General features: G+C 42.2%; 10 protein-coding genes across 10 annotated transcripts; 5 read left to right on the forward strand and 5 right to left on the reverse strand.

Annotated features, from left to right (window-relative positions):
* Positions 1 to 134: 134 nt before the first annotated feature.
* On the forward strand, positions 135 to 2435 carry BYT42DRAFT_563690 (CDP-alcohol phosphatidyltransferase-domain-containing protein). Its single transcript, XM_051567628.1, has 4 exons — positions 135 to 690; positions 802 to 1368; positions 1460 to 1768; positions 1992 to 2435. The coding sequence occupies exons 1-4, from the start codon at positions 530 to 532 to the stop codon at positions 2152 to 2154; spliced, it is 1200 nt and encodes a 399-aa protein (XP_051425483.1). The 5' UTR covers positions 135 to 529; the 3' UTR covers positions 2155 to 2435.
* BYT42DRAFT_612470 (uncharacterized protein) lies at positions 2424 to 5456 on the reverse strand (the record flags this gene model as incomplete). Its single annotated transcript, XM_051571631.1, has 12 exons — positions 2424 to 2759; positions 2827 to 2962; positions 3038 to 3160; positions 3250 to 3528; positions 3605 to 3805; positions 3877 to 4022; positions 4085 to 4176; positions 4245 to 4290; positions 4358 to 4471; positions 4535 to 4563; positions 4631 to 4697; positions 4770 to 5456. The coding sequence occupies 12 exons, from the start codon at positions 5454 to 5456 to the stop codon at positions 2424 to 2426; spliced, it is 2256 nt and encodes a 751-aa protein (XP_051425484.1).
* Positions 5457 to 5827: 371 nt separating this feature from the next.
* Positions 5828 to 6393, reverse strand: BYT42DRAFT_612471 (acetyltransferase family; the record flags this gene model as incomplete). The annotated part of the gene is made up of 2 exons (XM_051571632.1): positions 5828 to 6179; positions 6251 to 6393. 2 exons carry the CDS (start codon positions 6391 to 6393, stop codon positions 5828 to 5830), a joined length of 495 nt encoding a protein of 164 aa, XP_051425485.1.
* Positions 6394 to 7142: 749 nt separating this feature from the next.
* Positions 7143 to 7865, forward strand: BYT42DRAFT_612472 (uncharacterized protein; the record flags this gene model as incomplete). Its single annotated transcript, XM_051571633.1, has 4 exons — positions 7143 to 7196; positions 7275 to 7390; positions 7461 to 7557; positions 7623 to 7865. The coding sequence occupies 4 exons, from the start codon at positions 7143 to 7145 to the stop codon at positions 7863 to 7865; spliced, it is 510 nt and encodes a 169-aa protein (XP_051425486.1).
* Positions 7866 to 9228: 1363 nt separating this feature from the next.
* BYT42DRAFT_643557 (uncharacterized protein) lies at positions 9229 to 9614 on the forward strand. The gene is made up of 2 exons (XM_051572613.1): positions 9229 to 9351; positions 9425 to 9614. The coding sequence occupies exons 1-2, from the start codon at positions 9246 to 9248 to the stop codon at positions 9514 to 9516; spliced, it is 198 nt and encodes a 65-aa protein (XP_051425487.1). The 5' UTR covers positions 9229 to 9245; the 3' UTR covers positions 9517 to 9614.
* Positions 9615 to 9947: 333 nt separating this feature from the next.
* Positions 9948 to 11197, forward strand: BYT42DRAFT_563699 (uncharacterized protein). Its single transcript, XM_051567629.1, has 7 exons — positions 9948 to 9994; positions 10064 to 10102; positions 10184 to 10244; positions 10306 to 10334; positions 10398 to 10627; positions 10705 to 11053; positions 11136 to 11197. Exons 2-7 carry the CDS (start codon positions 10069 to 10071, stop codon positions 11153 to 11155), a joined length of 723 nt encoding a protein of 240 aa, XP_051425488.1. The 5' UTR covers positions 9948 to 9994; positions 10064 to 10068; the 3' UTR covers positions 11156 to 11197.
* On the reverse strand, positions 11198 to 12144 carry BYT42DRAFT_563704 (small acidic protein family-domain-containing protein). The gene is made up of 3 exons (XM_051567630.1): positions 11793 to 12144; positions 11611 to 11735; positions 11198 to 11543 (listed from the first exon to the last, which is right to left on the reverse strand). Exons 1-3 carry the CDS (start codon positions 11944 to 11946, stop codon positions 11238 to 11240), a joined length of 585 nt encoding a protein of 194 aa, XP_051425489.1. The 5' UTR covers positions 11947 to 12144; the 3' UTR covers positions 11198 to 11237.
* A 287-nt stretch (positions 12145 to 12431) lies between these two features.
* Positions 12432 to 13367, reverse strand: BYT42DRAFT_493690 (snare associated Golgi protein-domain-containing protein; the record flags this gene model as incomplete). Its single annotated transcript, XM_051564241.1, has 1 exon — positions 12432 to 13367. One exon carries the CDS (start codon positions 13365 to 13367, stop codon positions 12432 to 12434), a length of 936 nt encoding a protein of 311 aa, XP_051425490.1.
* Positions 13368 to 13565: 198 nt separating this feature from the next.
* BYT42DRAFT_512541 (uncharacterized protein) lies at positions 13566 to 14972 on the forward strand. The gene is made up of 2 exons (XM_051565171.1): positions 13566 to 13732; positions 13809 to 14972. The coding sequence occupies exons 1-2, from the start codon at positions 13659 to 13661 to the stop codon at positions 14938 to 14940; spliced, it is 1206 nt and encodes a 401-aa protein (XP_051425491.1). The 5' UTR covers positions 13566 to 13658; the 3' UTR covers positions 14941 to 14972.
* On the reverse strand, positions 14973 to 16527 carry BYT42DRAFT_563709 (Alpha/Beta hydrolase protein). Its single transcript, XM_051567631.1, has 8 exons — positions 16192 to 16527; positions 16011 to 16125; positions 15800 to 15946; positions 15655 to 15730; positions 15538 to 15603; positions 15349 to 15449; positions 15155 to 15264; positions 14973 to 15073 (listed from the first exon to the last, which is right to left on the reverse strand). The coding sequence occupies exons 1-8, from the start codon at positions 16502 to 16504 to the stop codon at positions 15000 to 15002; spliced, it is 1002 nt and encodes a 333-aa protein (XP_051425492.1). The 5' UTR covers positions 16505 to 16527; the 3' UTR covers positions 14973 to 14999.
* Between the last annotated feature and the right edge of the window lie 523 nt (positions 16528 to 17050).

The following is a 17050-nucleotide window of genomic DNA, read 5'->3' on the forward strand; positions in this document are numbered from 1 at the left end:
ATGATTTATTTATTTTTGTTGATTTTCTAGACAAGAAAAAATCCCCATCCCGGAATAAAAACAGAAAAATACTGAATCTTGACCCCCTGTTTTCCCTGGTGATATTACCAAGGTGACATCGGGTTCCAATCGATGTAACGTTTCTCTGGAGATGAGATGAAATGGGAAGATCCATGTGAAAGACATTAGTTTGGGGTCTGTGTGACAATGGCTGATGTCTGCTTCGATCTTCAATAGCCCCACACAAAAAAAATAAAAAACTATATAATTAAACTACGGCCGTTGAAAAACTTGACTGATTTTTTGAAAATCAAACGAACATTTGATCGGTTCGGCGTTACCCAGAACGAAAAACCGAACCCTTGAACTCAAACCTGCTGTCTCCTTTTTTCTGTCTTACGGATCTCGCAACCGGTTTTTGGATTTCAGATCGTTCGTCTTGACTTACGAAATATACCATTCCAGAAACGACATCTGTCATAAAACAAGAAATCAGTTTCCATTCGGTCCATTGCCTTAACCGTTTGCCATGACAGGGTCTTCTTATTTATATCCTGAGTTCTTGACCAAGGATCAACTTGCCAATCTCAAGTTGTACAAGTATGCAGCGATTGATCGTTCACTGACTACCAAGTACGTGCTGAAGCACTACTGGAATTGGGTCATTGAACTATTTCCCATGTGGATGGCGTAAGTTGTTTTTCTACTTGATCTCGTCGGATATTTTTTAAACCTCAGGAACCCGTTGGGTCAGGGCTAACCGAACATCCTTTTTTTTTCCTTGACCGATCGTCGTAATAGTCCCAATTTGATCACCTTGACAGGTCTCATGTTCATGATGTTCAATGTCGGTGTGGCGATGGTTTATTCTCCCGATATGGTGGACGGTCCTCGGTGGATTTATTTCAGTTTTGCAGCAGGGTTGTGGTTGTATTCCACATTTGATAATGTGGACGGCAAACAAGCTCGACGTACAGGAACCTCGAGTCCTCTCGGTGAATTATTCGATCACGGTTGCGATGCGCTCAACTGTTCCTTTGCAGCTATCCTTCAAGCAACGGCGGTCGGCCTGGGTAACTCGATGACTAGTGTTGTTCTCTATGGTCTCGCCATGCTCGGCTTTTACTTGTCGACGGCAGAGGAATATCATACCGGTATCTTGTATCTTGGATACGTCAATGCTCCCACGGAAGGTGTTATTATTTCCTGTCTCGTCTTTATACTGTCTGGCATTTATGGACCTGGATTGTGGCAAAATGCTCTCGGTGATTACGTCCGTGTACCGGCGGCCCTTGCCAATGTCACCCTCGCCAACGCTTTGGTAGGCTGGCTTGTGCTCATGTTTCTTTTTACACATGCCCCTGTATGGTAAGTGCCGACTCTTGCATGGCGTGTGATGATCACAAGGATATGCAAAGAAAAAAGGATCACGACATCTCACGGTTTATTTTGCTGCTAGTTTTTATGCAATGTACAAAGCATGCCGCAAGAATGAAAAGCCATTTTTGCAGACGATGATCATCGAAAATATGCCCATTGCCCTTTATATCTCAGCATTGTTTGCATGGGTATCTTCACCTTACTCTTACATTCTTTCGCATCATCATTATGCTTTGTTTGCCATCACAACTGGTTTTGTGTTTGGTCGCATGGCATCAAAAATCATTTTGGCTCACCTTACCAAATCGAGATTTCCCAGATTCACCATTCAACTCGTGCCGTTGGTGGCAGGTGCAGTGATTGCTAACCTTCCGAGAGTTTTTAACATGTAAGTAATGCATTTGCTGGAATGAAAACAAAGGAGAAAGAGAGAGGGAAACAGAAAAAGGGAAGCAGTCATGGATGGATAGGGAGTCCCGTAGGAAAGTGGGGAATCCAAGAGGGTCTCGAGGGATGGGGGACGATGGCTGTGCGGACCAAAATGAACGACGGTTTAACCTTATACTTTTACCTATTTGCTTTTTTCTCTATTGGCGATTATCGTTGATTAGCTCTCCTATCTTTACACCTGCTTCTGAATTCAAGTATATTTGCGCATTCTTTGCATTTGCACTGATTGCTTATCTTCGCTGGGCTTCGCTTGTGATCAACAGCTTCTGCAATTACTTGGGCATTCACTGCCTGACGATCCCCAAGCGAACCAAAACATTATAGATCGGGTGCACAGCAGATGGTTTCGACTTGTTGATGTAGGTCTTGCCCTCTTTGATCATCATTTTTTTTATTCCCCCCTCCCCTTTATTTTGTTTCTCATTCGGAAATCATCATGATTATCCGCCAACGACTTCCCTTGCATCTTATCATGATCCTCGTTTACCCATTTTTCCACCATCATTATCATGATGCATCTCATTTGAGTATATCGTACACAAATGAATGATGCTTTTTTCTTTATTTACAAATAAATATGCAGACTTGCTTTTTTACAACCATTTCTTGGTGACACTGGGTCCCAGGTCGCCTGTATCCTCCAATATCGGATCGTCCGATCGGTCCGGTAGTCCTTCCAATATGGACGCTTCATTTTTTGCATCTTCATCATCCGATCCCTTTGATTTGAGTTTTTTGATTTCTTCATCAACAAGATTCGAGAATTTCTGCATTGGCGATGGCTCATTCTGTTCAAAGATATTTTCTTCATCGGTCGCACTGAACACATCCTCCGATAAAGACGTCAGGGTCGTCACATTCAGGTTGCTATTCAGCGCATCATGGTGTAATTCTGCAAGTATATCTTCGGTGCTGGTATTTTTGAATGCCTGCATGTATGTTTTTAGCACAATGTACCATCATCTCTCTTTTTTTTTTTAAAAAAAAAGGGCCTACCATCATGTACTGCGCAATCGCTTGACTATATTTGTGCTGCAATTGGTAGATCATGCCTATGGCTGTCCGTGCATCAGAGTTGGCTGGATTCTTGCTCAATGCCAAATCATAACATTTCAGAGCTTGTTCATAATCGCTGCCCATTTTATAAGAAATTATCTGTTAGTTTCTAGGCATAGACCGGTAGTAGAGATGCACGTCAATGACGTACCCTAGTTGTCGATAGCAATGACCAATGTTATGCCATAATCTCTCCCAAATAGGGCTAAACATGCCTTGCCGATCTTTCGCTACTTGAAGCGCGGATCGTAGATAATGTAAAGCGCGACCATATCTAGTAATCAAGCATCAATACTAACGCTGTTGGTTGCCGCTCACGCAAGGACAAAACAGCAATTCGTCCCCAATGATGTTCTGACTTACTCTTCGCATCGATAAAAATACACCCCGATTTCGTTTAATACAAAGGGATCGTCTCCACACTTTCGGTAGCTCAGAAAGAGGTTCTGCTGTGCGGCTTCCATATTGTTTTGGTGCATATATTCCATGCCGATATACATATAAGGTAGATGAGATCCTGGTACGCGAGTGGCACAATTTTTGTAGGCATCAATGGCTTCTTCATGATCGAATTCTGCAGCAAATGCATGACCCTGCAACAACCACGCGGCTTCATAATGTGGATTCATTATCGTTGCTTGTCTAGAAAAATTAAAAAAAGAAGAAGGCTCAGACCCATGATCTACTTTCTAAAAGGTGGAGGAAACCGAATCCTTACCGAAGGTAATGCCTGGCTTCAGCATATCGCTGGCAAGACATATAATAGATACCGACGGCATACCATGTCGCAGGTTCATTATTCAAACGATCAACAAGGTATTCAGCCAATTGGTATATTTCCGTCTTCATTTTCAGCTCGTAAAGACATGTGAGGTATGGTGTCAGATAACTGATATACATTGCATCCCGTTCGCGGATCCTATAAACACAACAACATGAGCAAGAACAAGGCGTAATTTACTTCCATTGAGCTAATATTTTTCAACGCACGTTTCGCATATTTTGAGGCATTCTTCGTACTTGCTTTCCATCAACAATCTTTCTGCCTTGCTCTGCAAAGCATCGAGACTGTCTCCAAGATGATATATATTCTCCAATTTGTGTTGTGCATGGGTCACTTCGTCAAAGTGGTTGAACTACATACCGGCGCGAATTAGACAGACGAAAAATAAAAAAAAACTGCGCTTCAACACCATACCTTTCCAGATTTCAACATATACATCGTTCGGAACAGGTCAGCGTCCTCGCCGCATTGGGTTTCAAATGGTAAAGTTTCTATATAATTCCACTCTAGCATTGTCCATCAGTCTTTTTTCTTTTATTCCCTCCTCTTGTCTGTGATAAAGATCGCGTCATACCTTCGGAGGTTTCCAGTAGATTATTTTTCACAAGGGCATCCAGTGCCTACCACCATTCAATGCAGAGTTGAGAAGCTGTTATTGGAGTAGGATGTCGGTAATAGATCACTTACGTCATAGCATTTTACGTCGAGTTTGAGAGCTTCTTTGTAACACTTCTTTGCTTCGCGGATGTTATTAAGCTTTAGATAAGCGTGTCCTCTGAGGGTGCATAACAATGCTTCGGGCTAAAAGGGGGAGGTGACTTTCCAGTGACAAGTATAGACAATGAAATTCGATATGAAGCATACCACGGTACCATTATATCCAGAATTGCGATCTATTTAAAAAAGTAGATTGGATTATTTCATGGAAACTCTTTCGCAACTTGGGTTGCATGAACTTACCGACATTACTGAACGGATTCACGGGTGCGATATAATCCAGAACATCCTCCCACTTTCCCAACGCATACTGATGAAATTTCTTGGTATTAGAACAGGCATACATCCAGGGAAAAAATACGACTGATTGATTTGAACTTACAGAACACAGGCCAGCCAAGTATCGGCACATTACTCTTTGTGAAATCATATTCTTTTTGTTCAGTAAATCCAAGCAACGTTCATATTGTTGCGTGCGATAATAGGCATCGGCCAAGGCATGAATGTCGTCGATGGCGTTGGTGAGGATCATCACTTTTTCTGCATAAAAAATGACTGCTGTCATCATTTTATCAACAACTGCCCTTTCTCGAGCATCGCGTAACCGGTTGATCATGTCATGAATTTCCGCATTTTGCTGTGCCATTCCAAAACCCTCCGACTCGTTGGTTTCCCCGACATTATTCAGATATTCGCGGTGTCCTCTTGTTCTGGTCATATGCTGAGCATTGCTACGACGTCGAGACAGCCAGTCCAATTCCAACGGTGAGCGGGCAAACAGCCGAGCCATGTTGAAAGCGGAATTATGGAAAGGAGAGTTTGGACCGCCAAACACAGGTGAGGGAATGGTGTATGCTCGCGATCCGTAGGGTGAAGCAGATACATCGCGATAGTAAGGAGTAGGCGGAGTGCGATCGCTACGTGGAGACAGCTGCGAGTTGTGCACGCTACCACGAAATGAATGATTCGGACTGGTGTTGAACGGATCCTCGAGTTCAACAGTCGATCGCAGAGGCGACGTCAAATCGTTGTGTAGAGAGCTTCGCTGCGGAGAGCTCCATGAAGACATGGTATTGAAAGAGCGTGACAGGCTACTCTGCGGTGCCGGAGGACAAAAAAAGTGCCTGAAATGCAGTGAGTCCATGTGACTGTTCTTGAGAGCTCCTTTCTTTTTTGTCCAAATCAGCAACGTCAAAATCATTTAAGTGCTCGGTCGAGATGCATTTATTGTCGCTGCGTCCCAATTTTTTATTATTATCTCTATGTCACCGAAATCATGGAGTGAACGACCGTGCAGGAATGCTGTAAGGCCAGTCAACGTTGATTTCTTCTGCATTTTAGTCCATAGAAACTTTTTTTTCTAAATTTATGGGATACATTGGGATTAAATATTGTTTTCTAGTGCGCACTGCATCTATTGACTTAAATGCTGGGGAAATTCTATAGAGATCGATTCCACATGCGCACATGGGGAGTACCTTCTTCCATAAACCCGGCTTCATCCTCTGCATCAACTGTAAACCCGAGTTTCTCGTAAAAGCCACGCTTATCCACTTGAGCATGCAGGACAATCGCCTTCAATCCGGTTTCACGTCCATGCTGTTTCACCGTTTCCACGAGCAACCGCCCTAACGCCAGCCCACGGGCCTCTTTTACTACCGCCAAACGACCCAACTTGCCTACCCCTTGTGGCAATGGAAATAAACGAACTGTACCAACAGGCACCTCGGTTACAGTTGAACCATCGTGACGATCACAAGTCAGTAGCCAATGTGTAGACAAAGGATCACGTCTATTAGACATCAATATCATAAGTCACTGGTCATTACTTGGTATTGATTCTGAACATTGTGCTATGCTTACTCGTCGATCTCGATGGCTGCATCGTACTTTTGTTCATCGACAAACACTGTCATACGGACATCAAAGCAAAATTGCTTATCTTTTTCATTGCGGACAACCCGTACTCTGGGGTTGGTATATTGAACAGTAACAGCGGAAACCATAACCCTGGGATATCAATCGTTTCGAACATCGAGAAATGACATTTAAAGTTTTTTACCATCGATTCGCACAGTTTTTGAAATCCCGATTCAGGTTCCTTTCTGTTTCTGCGAAACAATTGAATGCTAGTCGATGAGGTGTTCTTTCATAAGCTGACTCATATCCATCCATTTTCATTTTACTCTTTCTTGTACTAACCATTTTAAGTCAATCAATGTGGAAATTGATGAGATAAAGTCTTGCTGCGGAAGGCCTTTCCATAATCACTTTTATCGAACGCAAACATGCATCACCACACACTTCCGACGTCGAAGCGTTTCCCGCAGAAAATTTATTGAAGAAAAAGCTGCATAAAGCCAAACATCAAGAATGGTCCATCACACTATTATTCACATCAGATATACTGAATGATTGTGGCAACGGGTCTTTGCGTGCCAATAAAAATATCACAAACACAGAGATTACATGTGCGGCATTCATACAGCAGCAATTAGCCAGCATCGCAGATAATACTCGTAGCAACAATGTCGCACATCTTGTAGCTTTTCAGTGTAATTATTTCTTCTTTTTTTTGGATCCCCAAGAGGGAACTTCAAAAAACCTCAGGGTAGTCAATGCGGGGCCAAAATCCGGCACTGCCACTGCGCAGAATACAAGTCACACTAAGGTGCGTGCTTTGAACTCGGATTGTCCATAAATTTTTTGTTTCTGGCACATACTGGTTGAATCAGAACTTACAGCCATTGTCACTATGGGAGATACAACGGGCCGTAAGCCGACGTTTAGTCGTCTTATGGGTATGAAGGTACGAAGTACAAACAAAAAGTTGGGCAACATTACGAGACATGCTGGATTAAGTGCTGATATACATGCTTGACCATAGTTCATGCAAAGAGGCATGGAGAAAGAAAAGCAAGAACAAATTGAGAAAGAGCGAAAAAGAATCATTTCTGAAGCGGAATGGGTGCTGGAGTACGAATCGGACGCACCCCAAAAAGCGTAAGTTTTTGACCTAGTCGAAGCATGGATCCAACGACCGATTGTCCAACCGAACGTGTATTTGGCATAGATCATTTCAGGTAGAATATCAACCGAGTTACCTTGCATTTTCCGATACTGCAAATATAGGAAGAAAGTCATTTCAACAATTTAACAAAAGCATCGAGGTAAGCTATGAACAGTGAGGTTTTTACGGGTAATACGCTGTATGTTGACCGAAACTATCATCCAGGCTACAGCAGAAGATGTCGAGAAAGCGCAACAATTGGAACGTGAGGAGGAAAAGGAGAAGGCTTCAGCTGTGGATGATAAAGAGATGCTTGATCGTATGAGCACCATTCGCGAAATGTCGGAAGGGAAACGAAAAAACAAGTTTGCAGAAGATGGCGCCAAGAAGAAAAAGAAGAAGAAGAAGCAGCAGGAGCCATCCGATTTACCGGCACCTACGGCGAGTGGTTTTATCAAACCCGAATAAGCTGTCCTACACTGACCTGCTCTCGATAACCGATTCCTCTGTATATATGTTTTGTGGCGAACAGTGTCCTAGCTGTTTTTATCGAAATTTTTGGTACGATTGATGTTCAAAAAAGTTATTCTACGTCGAAATCAATGATTCGACGATTTTTTCTCTTCATTTTTATTTCTCATGTCATTTGGTTCTTATCGATAAATAACATTTTATCATTGCTCAAATATAAACAAATAAAAAAAGTACGTAGATCACTCACTCGATAGGTGGATCAACTCCTGATAAGGACATAACGCGTTATCGAATTTTATGCAGATCGCGTATGTTTGCGATTAAAATGCATTTACTTATCAAGACCTTCACAAAACAAAGATGCCGTACAATTTAATTGATTGAATTTAAAAATAGGAAGCGAGGGAATGAAGTTAAGTTAAAAGTAAATTTAAAGTCATTCAAATAAGAGAGAAAACCAAAGGACAAAGAAAAAAGATGCATTAGACAAGCTAGACTTATTGATGGCTGAAACGGTTTATCCTATGTCATGAGCATTACAAAAGTGGAATCTCGTCAATTCAGAGCGATTGGTGTGGTGTGCTGTGTTTGTCGCCTCTTTGTGATTATGTCGTTTAACATGGCAAGGACTCAGCGAATATAATTAAATCTTCAGCCTGTATGATAGACTATCGTTTGCTTCTTCTTGATCAATCATTCCCCAGTTAATGTTTCTGTACGACAAAAAGTATAAGTTTATTCGATAGAAAACAACGATGGTGTGATGAGGTAAATATTCTTTAACCCATGATTCTTTAGTATGGAGGATATCAATAAAACAGAAGTGAAAATTCTATCAGCTGCCGGCTATCATTTGCTAAGTGTGCTGCTTTAACAAACAATGAAATCACGAACGAAGATTCTTTTGTGTATACGAACCATACTTTTCCCAACTGCGCAACAACTCCCCCCCCAAAAAAACCCCCCTTCTTCGTAGCCTTTATCATCATCTGTTTTTAGTTTTGCCTGCTCCTTGATGATTAGCCTTACCAAGGCATGTAGAAATTCGGCAAAAAAGAATGTCATATTGAACGCCAGTTTCTGAAAGCTTTTAATGCTACCTATTATGGGGACAAACATCGACCAGAGCCGAACATGTGATATGCAGGCTCGATTTCATCATTAGATCAAAATTGCCGTATTCAGTGCCGCATGGAAGAATCCGTTTCATGCCGGCTTTTTCGCATTAAGCGTGCTTAAAAAAGAGTTCCCTTGCACATTATTGATCATGAATCAATTTTTGCCGAGTCTATGAGAGATTTTACGACTAATAGAAAAATGGTATAAAATGAAGTCTTTACTACGAATGGTCCAACAACATCTTTCGAGTTTACCATGAAATCTTTCACACTAGTCATCTTTCTAGTCTTTGCTGCTTCCGCCGTGATGAGTTCACCTATTGTCAAGGAAGTCAATGAAAAAGCTTCCAATACCGAAATTGGTAACAAATTGCATTCATGATATGATACTTCAGGGCAAGTTGCTGACTCAAAATAACTTGGCCAATGTTAAAGGCGTTTCAGAAGCCGACGTTCGTCAGAAACAACTGCTGGGTTGCTTGATGGATATTTGCAATTGGGACCTTTGTCCAGAAAACTGTGTGTAATAGTCAGCTTTGGCTTGAGAAATATCAATCAAAGAGAGTAATCCACTCAGTATGTTTCTTCGTTTCCCTGTTGGATTGATAATTCTGTAATAAATAAGAGCAATGTTCTTTTATGTATTTGATGCAGTTTTGAAGGAAGTGTTTGTGCCTTAGACAGCGGATCATGCTCTGTTGGGACAATAACTATTGTATACTCTTTCTTTTGAATTACGATTAAGACATTGAAGGCTGCCGTAAGTATAGGACCTATCCAGATCGTCCAAATAGCTCTGGTCAAAATGTCACCAACCCAGCTTCTTCGTCGAGTCATTTCTTTTTTTTTTTTTTTTTGTGCGCCATACCTGGCAGGAGAATTGTGACTGCCAATTTGGTATTTTGATGACGTAATTTCGACAGTTCGGGCGCTGCTGCTGTAGCGTTGGTGGGGTCAACTCAACCCCTGACAGGCTATTGTGTTGTTTGCTGTTCCTTGTTTTTGGTACCGTATCGACTAGCCGCTTTATCAACAATTATGACTAGTCTATAATCCTAACATTCTTTTTTTTAGCTGCAATGGCTTTCCGTTTGTTGACCAAAGGCGCTGCAGGTAGAATTGTTAGAAAATCGCTCATGCCCGCCCATTTGCGGAACACGCCCATATTCAACAAACTTTTATTATAATTTACAGCTGCCGCTCTTCGCCCTACTTTGACTCTTGCTACTCGCCAAACGGCCGTTAGCACTGCTGCGTAAGTGAATGGATGCAAGTTTCCACCGAGATTTTCGTGCTTACATTGGTATTATTTACAGTTTGCGTTCGTACTCGACTCCCTCCGAATGTAAGTAATTTGAATGATTTTCTTCAGACTATGCGACAAGATAAACTAATTCTTTCCTTGTAGCCGAACCTAAGCAGAGCTCCAGCATTATCGACATGCTTCCCGGCAACTCCATGGCTGCCAAGGCTGGCTATGTGACTGCCGCTGGTGGTTTGGCATCCGTCGCCATTGCCAAGGAGATCTACATTTTGAACGAAGAATCTCTCGTTTTGTTCTCCACCACCGGTCTTATTGTTCTCTTCTTGAAGTACCTTCGTGAACCTTTCAGCAACATGGCCAACGAACACATCAATGTAACGTATAACATATCATTGTGGTGGCTATCACCATGCGGGATCATACTGACGCGATTATATTTTTTGGTTTACAGCGCATTAAGTCCGTGTTGAACAAGGCCCGTGACGACCACAAGGTCGCTGTGCAGGAACGTATTGAACATGTTGGTCAAATGAAGGATCTCGTTGAAGTCACTCAGGCTCTCTTCGAGCTCTCGCGTGAAACTGCTCAATTGGAAGCCGAAGCTTTCAAGTTGAAGCAAGAGGTGGCTGTGGCTCATGAAGTCAAGGGTACCTTGGACGCTTGGGTTCGTCACGAAAGAAACGTCCGCGAACGTGAACAGAAGCAGTTGGCTACCTACTTGATCGAGAAGATCCAGCAAGATTTGAAGGATCCCAAGGTCCAGCAAGATATCTTGAACCAAGCTGTGTTGGATGTTGAGAGTATGTATTGGTTGAAAGAAAAGAGTGATAAGGATTGGTGTGTGAGTAATGAGGGACTAATGACCGATTCGTTATTTGATAGAACTCGCTCGATCTGCTTAAGTAGACAAAACTACAGACATTTCCTAATAAAAAAAACCAATGCATTTGTATATTGAAAGTAAAAATGTTAACAAATTCGAAGCTATCGACTGAATCCTAATCCACCGCGACGACCCATTTGCTGCTGCTTTCTGAACTGAAGTCCATGCTGGAATTGCTTTTCAAGATCATTGGCGATTTTTTCTTTTTCATCTTCATCGATAGCACTTTTGAGGCCTCCATACAATCCTCCTGATTTCTTTTTAGGTGCGGGAGTCGCGTCGGTGCTCTTGTTACTCTCCTTCTTGGCGCCTAGTAAACGCAAAAATTTGTTCTTTTGTGCTTCATCCCCACCAAACGACGCCTTTTCCCAATTATTCCAGCCGCCTCGTTGTTCCACTGGCTTTTCCTAATATTATGGCGCAGGTTCACTACGTGTTCTTGTATAAAAATGATCTCATTATTGAGTGACTCACCTCTGCATGAGAGGCAGTTGGTGCCTCCTTCACAGCAGTAGACTCCTTGACAGTGTGCTTTGATTTTTTGTCTTTCTTTGGTACTTCTTCAACGTGATCGTTGTCTCCATGTTTTCGCTTTTTGTCTATCCAACGATGAATACGTGCATTGCCTACCAACTATCGGTAACTATGAAACTTACTATGATCTGCTGTCACATCCTCTGGTTGTGCTTTGCCTTTCTTGTCCTTCTTTTCTTTTTTATCCTTTTTCTCTTTCTTTTCTTTCTTTTCCTTCTTTTCCTTTTTGTCCTTCTTTTCTTTCTTCTGCTTCTTTTCCTTCTTCTCCTTGATCATTATGCATCGTCAGATCAAAACTTCGAGATGTTGTTGCTATCCTGTGATATGGTACCTTTTCGACTACTGCTTTATCTGATTCAACGCTTGGGGACTTTTCTTTCTTGCTCTTCTTTTCGCTGTTTCCACTCATGATGTTCGTTGGATTAGTTCAACTTGGGATTGGGAGTCAGAGTTGGAGATTTCCTTCAAAAAAAAAAAAAAAAAAAAAAAAAAAAAATTGCAAAGGCGTGAAAGGACAAAAAAAAGGCCGTCCAAAGGAAGGCGGAGTCTTATTTCTGGACCAAAAAAATATATTAAATCTACAAAGTACAGGCAAAGAATATGGGTAAAGGAAATATACACTTAGATGAAAAGAACAAGAAAGTCAGAGAATGGTAAAACATTAAATATGAAAGGTATGTGTGAAAATCAATAAATGATGAGGGAGTCGTTTTACATTAAGTAGAACGTGAGGTAATACGAAACGGAAGAAGGTGGTAGGTCTAATCATGCTGAGAGACGCGCTGGTAATCGCTGTTTTGCGATAGTTCCATAGAGAGGCCCTTTTCTATATCGTCATCATCGACTGGTGGTAACTGCAGCATCCTTCGGACCCAACGTTGAATGGATTTTCCCCAGATGATGGGTACGAGAGAAATAAAGGAAACGAATAGGAGTTTCAGCAAAAGTCCGAAGGATAAAATATCGGAAGTGGACGTTAAGCTACCGAGAACCGCTCCTGCTTGGGCACAGATGAAATTGTAGGGCATGGAACCAAGGAAAGTGGACCAGAAAAAGGGCCCCACAGGCACTCCTAGAAGCGGAGATATCAAATTAATGAACCAATATGGGCTAAACGGGAATAACCGAGCGAAAAGAAGCCACCAAAACAGGTCCGTCTTGGATTTCTGTCGTTCCATTTGGCGTGTGAAAGGTGCCGCTCGTTTGGCCACCCACGGCATGCCCAGAAAAGGTTCACCGACAAGCATTGCCAATCCGTAGGCTAGAGTAGCCCCTGCTGCGGTCAAAGCGCTGGTCCAAACGGTGGCAAAAGGGATGCCGTACAAGTGCCCTGCCAAAAGATTAAGAAGCACAGACCCCGGAATGGAAAAAGCTTGCTGCCATAAATAAATAACGGCAAAAACACCGAGAATCGATGCATAATCCAGCCAAGTAGAGGCTGCCATGGTTTCGAGGTGACGAGCAATGGCTTTGACATCGTCCAAAGTCTGGGGTAGATTGATCTCCAGTACTTGATGGGCCAGGGTTACAGAAAACAGTAGTGATATAAACCCAATGACCACAAAAAGGGTCACGCGCGGTAAAAGTTCTTTGCAACCAATAGGTGCTATGGTTTGGTCGCCTTTGTAGATGCATTCATCGTCATCGTGGTCGCTTTCATCGTTGGAGTCATATTTTGGCGTCAAGTCGGGACCCATAAAGCGCCCGGTATTGTTATCTATTACCATGGCTTTTCTGTCGAGAGAATGCTAAAGGGAAAGACGACCAAGGTTGCGCAAATAAGGTAAACAAAAAAATGATAGAAAAAGAAGAAAGAGAAAAAAAGAATGAAAAATTCAAAAAGTGTGGAAAAAGGGTTTCTGTTTCTCAAAAATTTTCCCATCCAATCATAGAAGAGTTAGAAATAAGCATCAATGAAATTCTGTCGGCCCGAAATGAAATCCTCTTCTTTTGGTTCATTCATCCCTTGACCGACGTTTCAACCCCTCATGCCGTCCTTGCGTCTCATTGACGATGAAAACGACCAGGTGGCTCCCGATGTAACACAACCGTTATGCTATGTGTAAGGTTTTTTTTTCTTTACCATTTACGCTCTTTGACGGCGAGTAGTTAGATCTAACAGTTTTTGACACAATTAGATGCCAGAAACAGTTTTCCAACTACATCTGTCCTCGTTGTAATCTTCGCTATTGCTCGTTAGCATGTTACAAAGATCTACAGCACGCTGATTGCACTGAATCGTTTTATCGTGACAGTATCACTGCAGAGATTCAATCTCGTGATCTGGATCAGGACGGCAAACGTCAAATGCTCGAATTGCTGAGACGATTCGAAGCCGAGAATGATACCGCGCAACTGGAAGAGGAAGAAGGGGAGAAAGATGAAGAAGACGATTTATTGGAGCGATTTGGAAATTTGGATATTGAAAAAGCTGATATGGATGAAATTTGGGATAAACTGACCGAGAAAGAACGACAAGAATTCCAATCGTTACTAAGTCAAGAGACTGCGGCGGCAGACATGCTATCATTACCGCCTTACCAACCATGGTGGGAACAAAACGATTCATCCAGCCTGATCCATGATTTGACAGATGCGGAGGATCAAGTCGACAAAGGAAATAGCGTTCCTCCATTACCTGTCGTTGCTGAATTCGAATCACTGTTCAAAGGGAAGCCTAGTTTACAGTTGACTTGGAATATGATGAACATCGCCATGACGTATTGTTACGCGATGCGACGAACTTTGGGCACGTTGGAAGAAGATCTTGCAGATACTGTTCATGTGATCGAGACTGTTTCTGCACCTGTATTGTTTCGATTTTCTGGTGCATGCGATTATGCAAAAGTGGAAGATGTGGCGGCCGATGCAGTGGAGGGAATTTTGCGATTGGAGAATGATATGCAGGGCTCCCGTCGTACTCAATTGACATTGCTACTGCTGAACGACCTGTTACAATTACTGCAACATTCACAACGTCAAGATCTGGTACGGGCACTGGGCCATCTGTGGCAAACCTTGCAGACCGCTTCCCAGCAATTGAAAAAGAAAAAGATCTCCCTGGCGGCACGGAAGGCCTATTTTCATGTGTCTTTCGCAATACAAGCGAGCAAACAACAAGGTCTATCCTTCATGGAATCGATGGTGCGTGCTGAGCGGGATCGTTTACGTGTCGATGAGGAAACGTTTACTCGTCAGGAACGAGCTGCAGCCGAAGCTTTGAAACATACCCCACCTTCTGCGCAAAGCAGAATCGTCGAACTCGTGTAAATAAATAAAAGCATACAAAAGTTTATAAAGCTACCAGGTTATTTGTACTTTATTTTATTTTAAAGTTTGGCAATGCGTTGATCCTTTTTGCTATTCAATAGCACTCGTGTCAACAAGTTATCAATATGGGGAACTGTTTAGGAAAGCAGATGGTATTAGAGTATTAGTACGAAATCATTGAACAATAAAATAGGGAACTGGGCATTTTGCTTACCGATAAGATCAGGCTTCTCGTTTGGAACCATGTGGCTGCCCTCTACAAAGTCTAATCGAATCATGGTTCGATTTTGTCCTGGAACCATATCAGCTTCTTCCGGAGGCATACTGGATCACAAACCGAGAAAGAAAAAATAAAATAAAATGGTTAGACAGATCACGGAATTATGGATCATCAGTATGATCACTCACAAGGTTGAGCCAAGAGCATATACAAATTGAACCGGAACCTTTAAGATAGCAAGGGAATTGAAAGCCGTTCTTGTAGGGTAATGGCTATGTCGGAAGACATGCTGTACGTGACGAAAGAGCCGATATAAAGAAGCACAAATCAGTTGGTGAAGTATGCTAAAACGGAAACTGCACGTTGCTAATACATACGTATTCTTGTTCTCTGGGGCATTTCAGTTTGACAGTGCCGTCCGGCGCGTCATATAATCCGTATTGCTATTCCACCAATAAGGAAATTGAGCCAAGCAAGATTCTCTATACACTTACCACATAATTTTCAAGTACTTCAGGATCAAATCGCTTCCAGAATTTTCGGGTGGTAAGCGACTTGAGACATTCCTCGCTATTGCATGGGAAAACATTATTTAAGTACGAACCATTGGAGTCGATCTTTCTTTGACCTGGATCCTACCGACTCTGCCAAGTATCGCGACGTGTGCGGGATGATAAAACCGGAATCTGAAGTCGTAATTCTGTATCATAGAATTGACTGCTCATTACAGGCTCAATTAAAGTTAAACCATCAAACGTTTTTGGGTAAAAGAATTCGCACAATAGCCTACAAGAACAATCGTCGTTCAGTTCATTCGCGGATAAAGCAGCGGATCGGTGTCAAAACTCACATGCATGTGCCGCCAAAACTGTGGCCAACCCCGATGAGTGCATTATATTTGTCTGATTTCAACTCTAAAGCTTCTACAACTTGCAGAACATCGAGTGCACTGTCAAACCATGTACCTAATATGGTGATTTAGTAAACCCGTCATTTTTATCTTTCTTTTGCCGTAGGGCAACGCAACTTACAAGTCTCGAAAAATGTTCCCTCGTTCAAACGAGCTGAATCGCCATGGTGACGAGCGTCCCAAGTGACAAAGACAAGTTCGGTATTATCGTACTGTGGCTGTTGTCGCAAATGGTTCAAAAACCGGCGCATAAACGGATGCAGTGATTCTTTATGAAAACCATTGGAGTGACCCCAAAGGAATGCGAGTCTCTGCTGTGTCGACTTGGGTGCTGGAAACACATGCTGATCAACAGCAAGTTTCTGCACATCGCAACCATCGGATGCACGATGACACGGAATAATGTGTGTTGAAGTCGATTCGAGACGCACCATTTTAACTAAAGCGGCGAAGCAACTGGGACCTGGAGGAACAGATCCTTTTTTTTAATTTTGATGAAATTTCGGTGGATAAATAGATTAACCCTTTTGCATCTCCACATTACCAAACTGAATTACCCCACTTTTAGCCTTGCTATAAGGCGTTCAATTTTTTCACATGTCATTATATGACAACTTGAGGCAGGAAGGAAGCAAAACGGTATTCTGTCCTATATTTTTGATTCGTGAATGACACTTGCCCCTCGGATTTTTCTTATGAAAAACTTTGGAAAGTGCATCGCATAAGCAGAAATATGCGTGAGAATTGTCATCCATATCCGGCATTTCGGATGCATCTACTGAACATTGCTACATGGCTTGTTGTGCATTTTAACACTATACTTTAAAAAACAGACAGACACTCGTCCTTTCTAATTGTGTAATATCATTCTATTCATCATCATTCGTTTGGATCGCATGAAATGACCGCAAGAAATAGGTGTCAGATACGGTAATAAATGGCCTGTGACTGAGAGTGGCGCCAATCTTTTCTTCATGATA

This window comes from Radiomyces spectabilis, assembly GCF_025331425.1.
Source record: "Radiomyces spectabilis strain NRRL 2753 chromosome Unknown BYT42scaffold_4, whole genome shotgun sequence".
NCBI lineage: Eukaryota > Fungi > Mucoromycota > Mucoromycetes > Mucorales > Radiomycetaceae > Radiomyces > Radiomyces spectabilis.

Coding starts and splice junctions, on each gene's coding strand:
- BYT42DRAFT_563704 (XM_051567630.1), bottom strand. CDS start 11,946: ATGATCAAGGAGAAGAAGGAAAAGAAGCAGAAGAAAGAAAAGAAGGAC. Junction 11,736..11,792: donor GGATGTGACAGCAGATCATA/GTAAGTTTCATA, acceptor ATCGTTGGATAG/ACAAAAAGCGAAAACATGGA. Junction 11,544..11,610: donor CAACTGCCTCTCATGCAGAG/GTGAGTCACTCA, acceptor CCATAATATTAG/GAAAAGCCAGTGGAACAACG.
- BYT42DRAFT_512541 (XM_051565171.1), top strand. CDS start 13,659: ATGCCGTCCTTGCGTCTCATTGACGATGAAAACGACCAGGTGGCTCCC. Junction 13,733..13,808: donor ACACAACCGTTATGCTATGT/GTAAGGTTTTTT, acceptor TGACACAATTAG/ATGCCAGAAACAGTTTTCCA.
- BYT42DRAFT_563690 (XM_051567628.1), top strand. CDS start 530: ATGACAGGGTCTTCTTATTTATATCCTGAGTTCTTGACCAAGGATCAA. Junction 691..801: donor CTATTTCCCATGTGGATGGC/GTAAGTTGTTTT, acceptor TCGTCGTAATAG/TCCCAATTTGATCACCTTGA. Junction 1,769..1,991: donor CTTCCGAGAGTTTTTAACAT/GTAAGTAATGCA, acceptor ATCGTTGATTAG/CTCTCCTATCTTTACACCTG.
- BYT42DRAFT_643557 (XM_051572613.1), top strand. CDS start 9,246: ATGAAATCTTTCACACTAGTCATCTTTCTAGTCTTTGCTGCTTCCGCC. Junction 9,352..9,424: donor AGCTTCCAATACCGAAATTG/GTAACAAATTGC, acceptor CCAATGTTAAAG/GCGTTTCAGAAGCCGACGTT.
- BYT42DRAFT_563699 (XM_051567629.1), top strand. CDS start 10,069: ATGGCTTTCCGTTTGTTGACCAAAGGCGCTGCAG. Junction 10,103..10,183: donor GTTGACCAAAGGCGCTGCAG/GTAGAATTGTTA, acceptor TATAATTTACAG/CTGCCGCTCTTCGCCCTACT. Junction 10,245..10,305: donor ACGGCCGTTAGCACTGCTGC/GTAAGTGAATGG, acceptor TATTATTTACAG/TTTGCGTTCGTACTCGACTC.
- BYT42DRAFT_563709 (XM_051567631.1), bottom strand. CDS start 16,504: ATGGTGCGTCTCGAATCGACTTCAACACACATTATTCCGTGTCATCGT. Junction 15,731..15,799: donor CGCGATACTTGGCAGAGTCG/GTAGGATCCAGG, acceptor CCCATGCAATAG/CGAGGAATGTCTCAAGTCGC. Junction 15,074..15,154: donor CGAGAAGCCTGATCTTATCG/GTAAGCAAAATG, acceptor TTTCCTAAACAG/TTCCCCATATTGATAACTTG.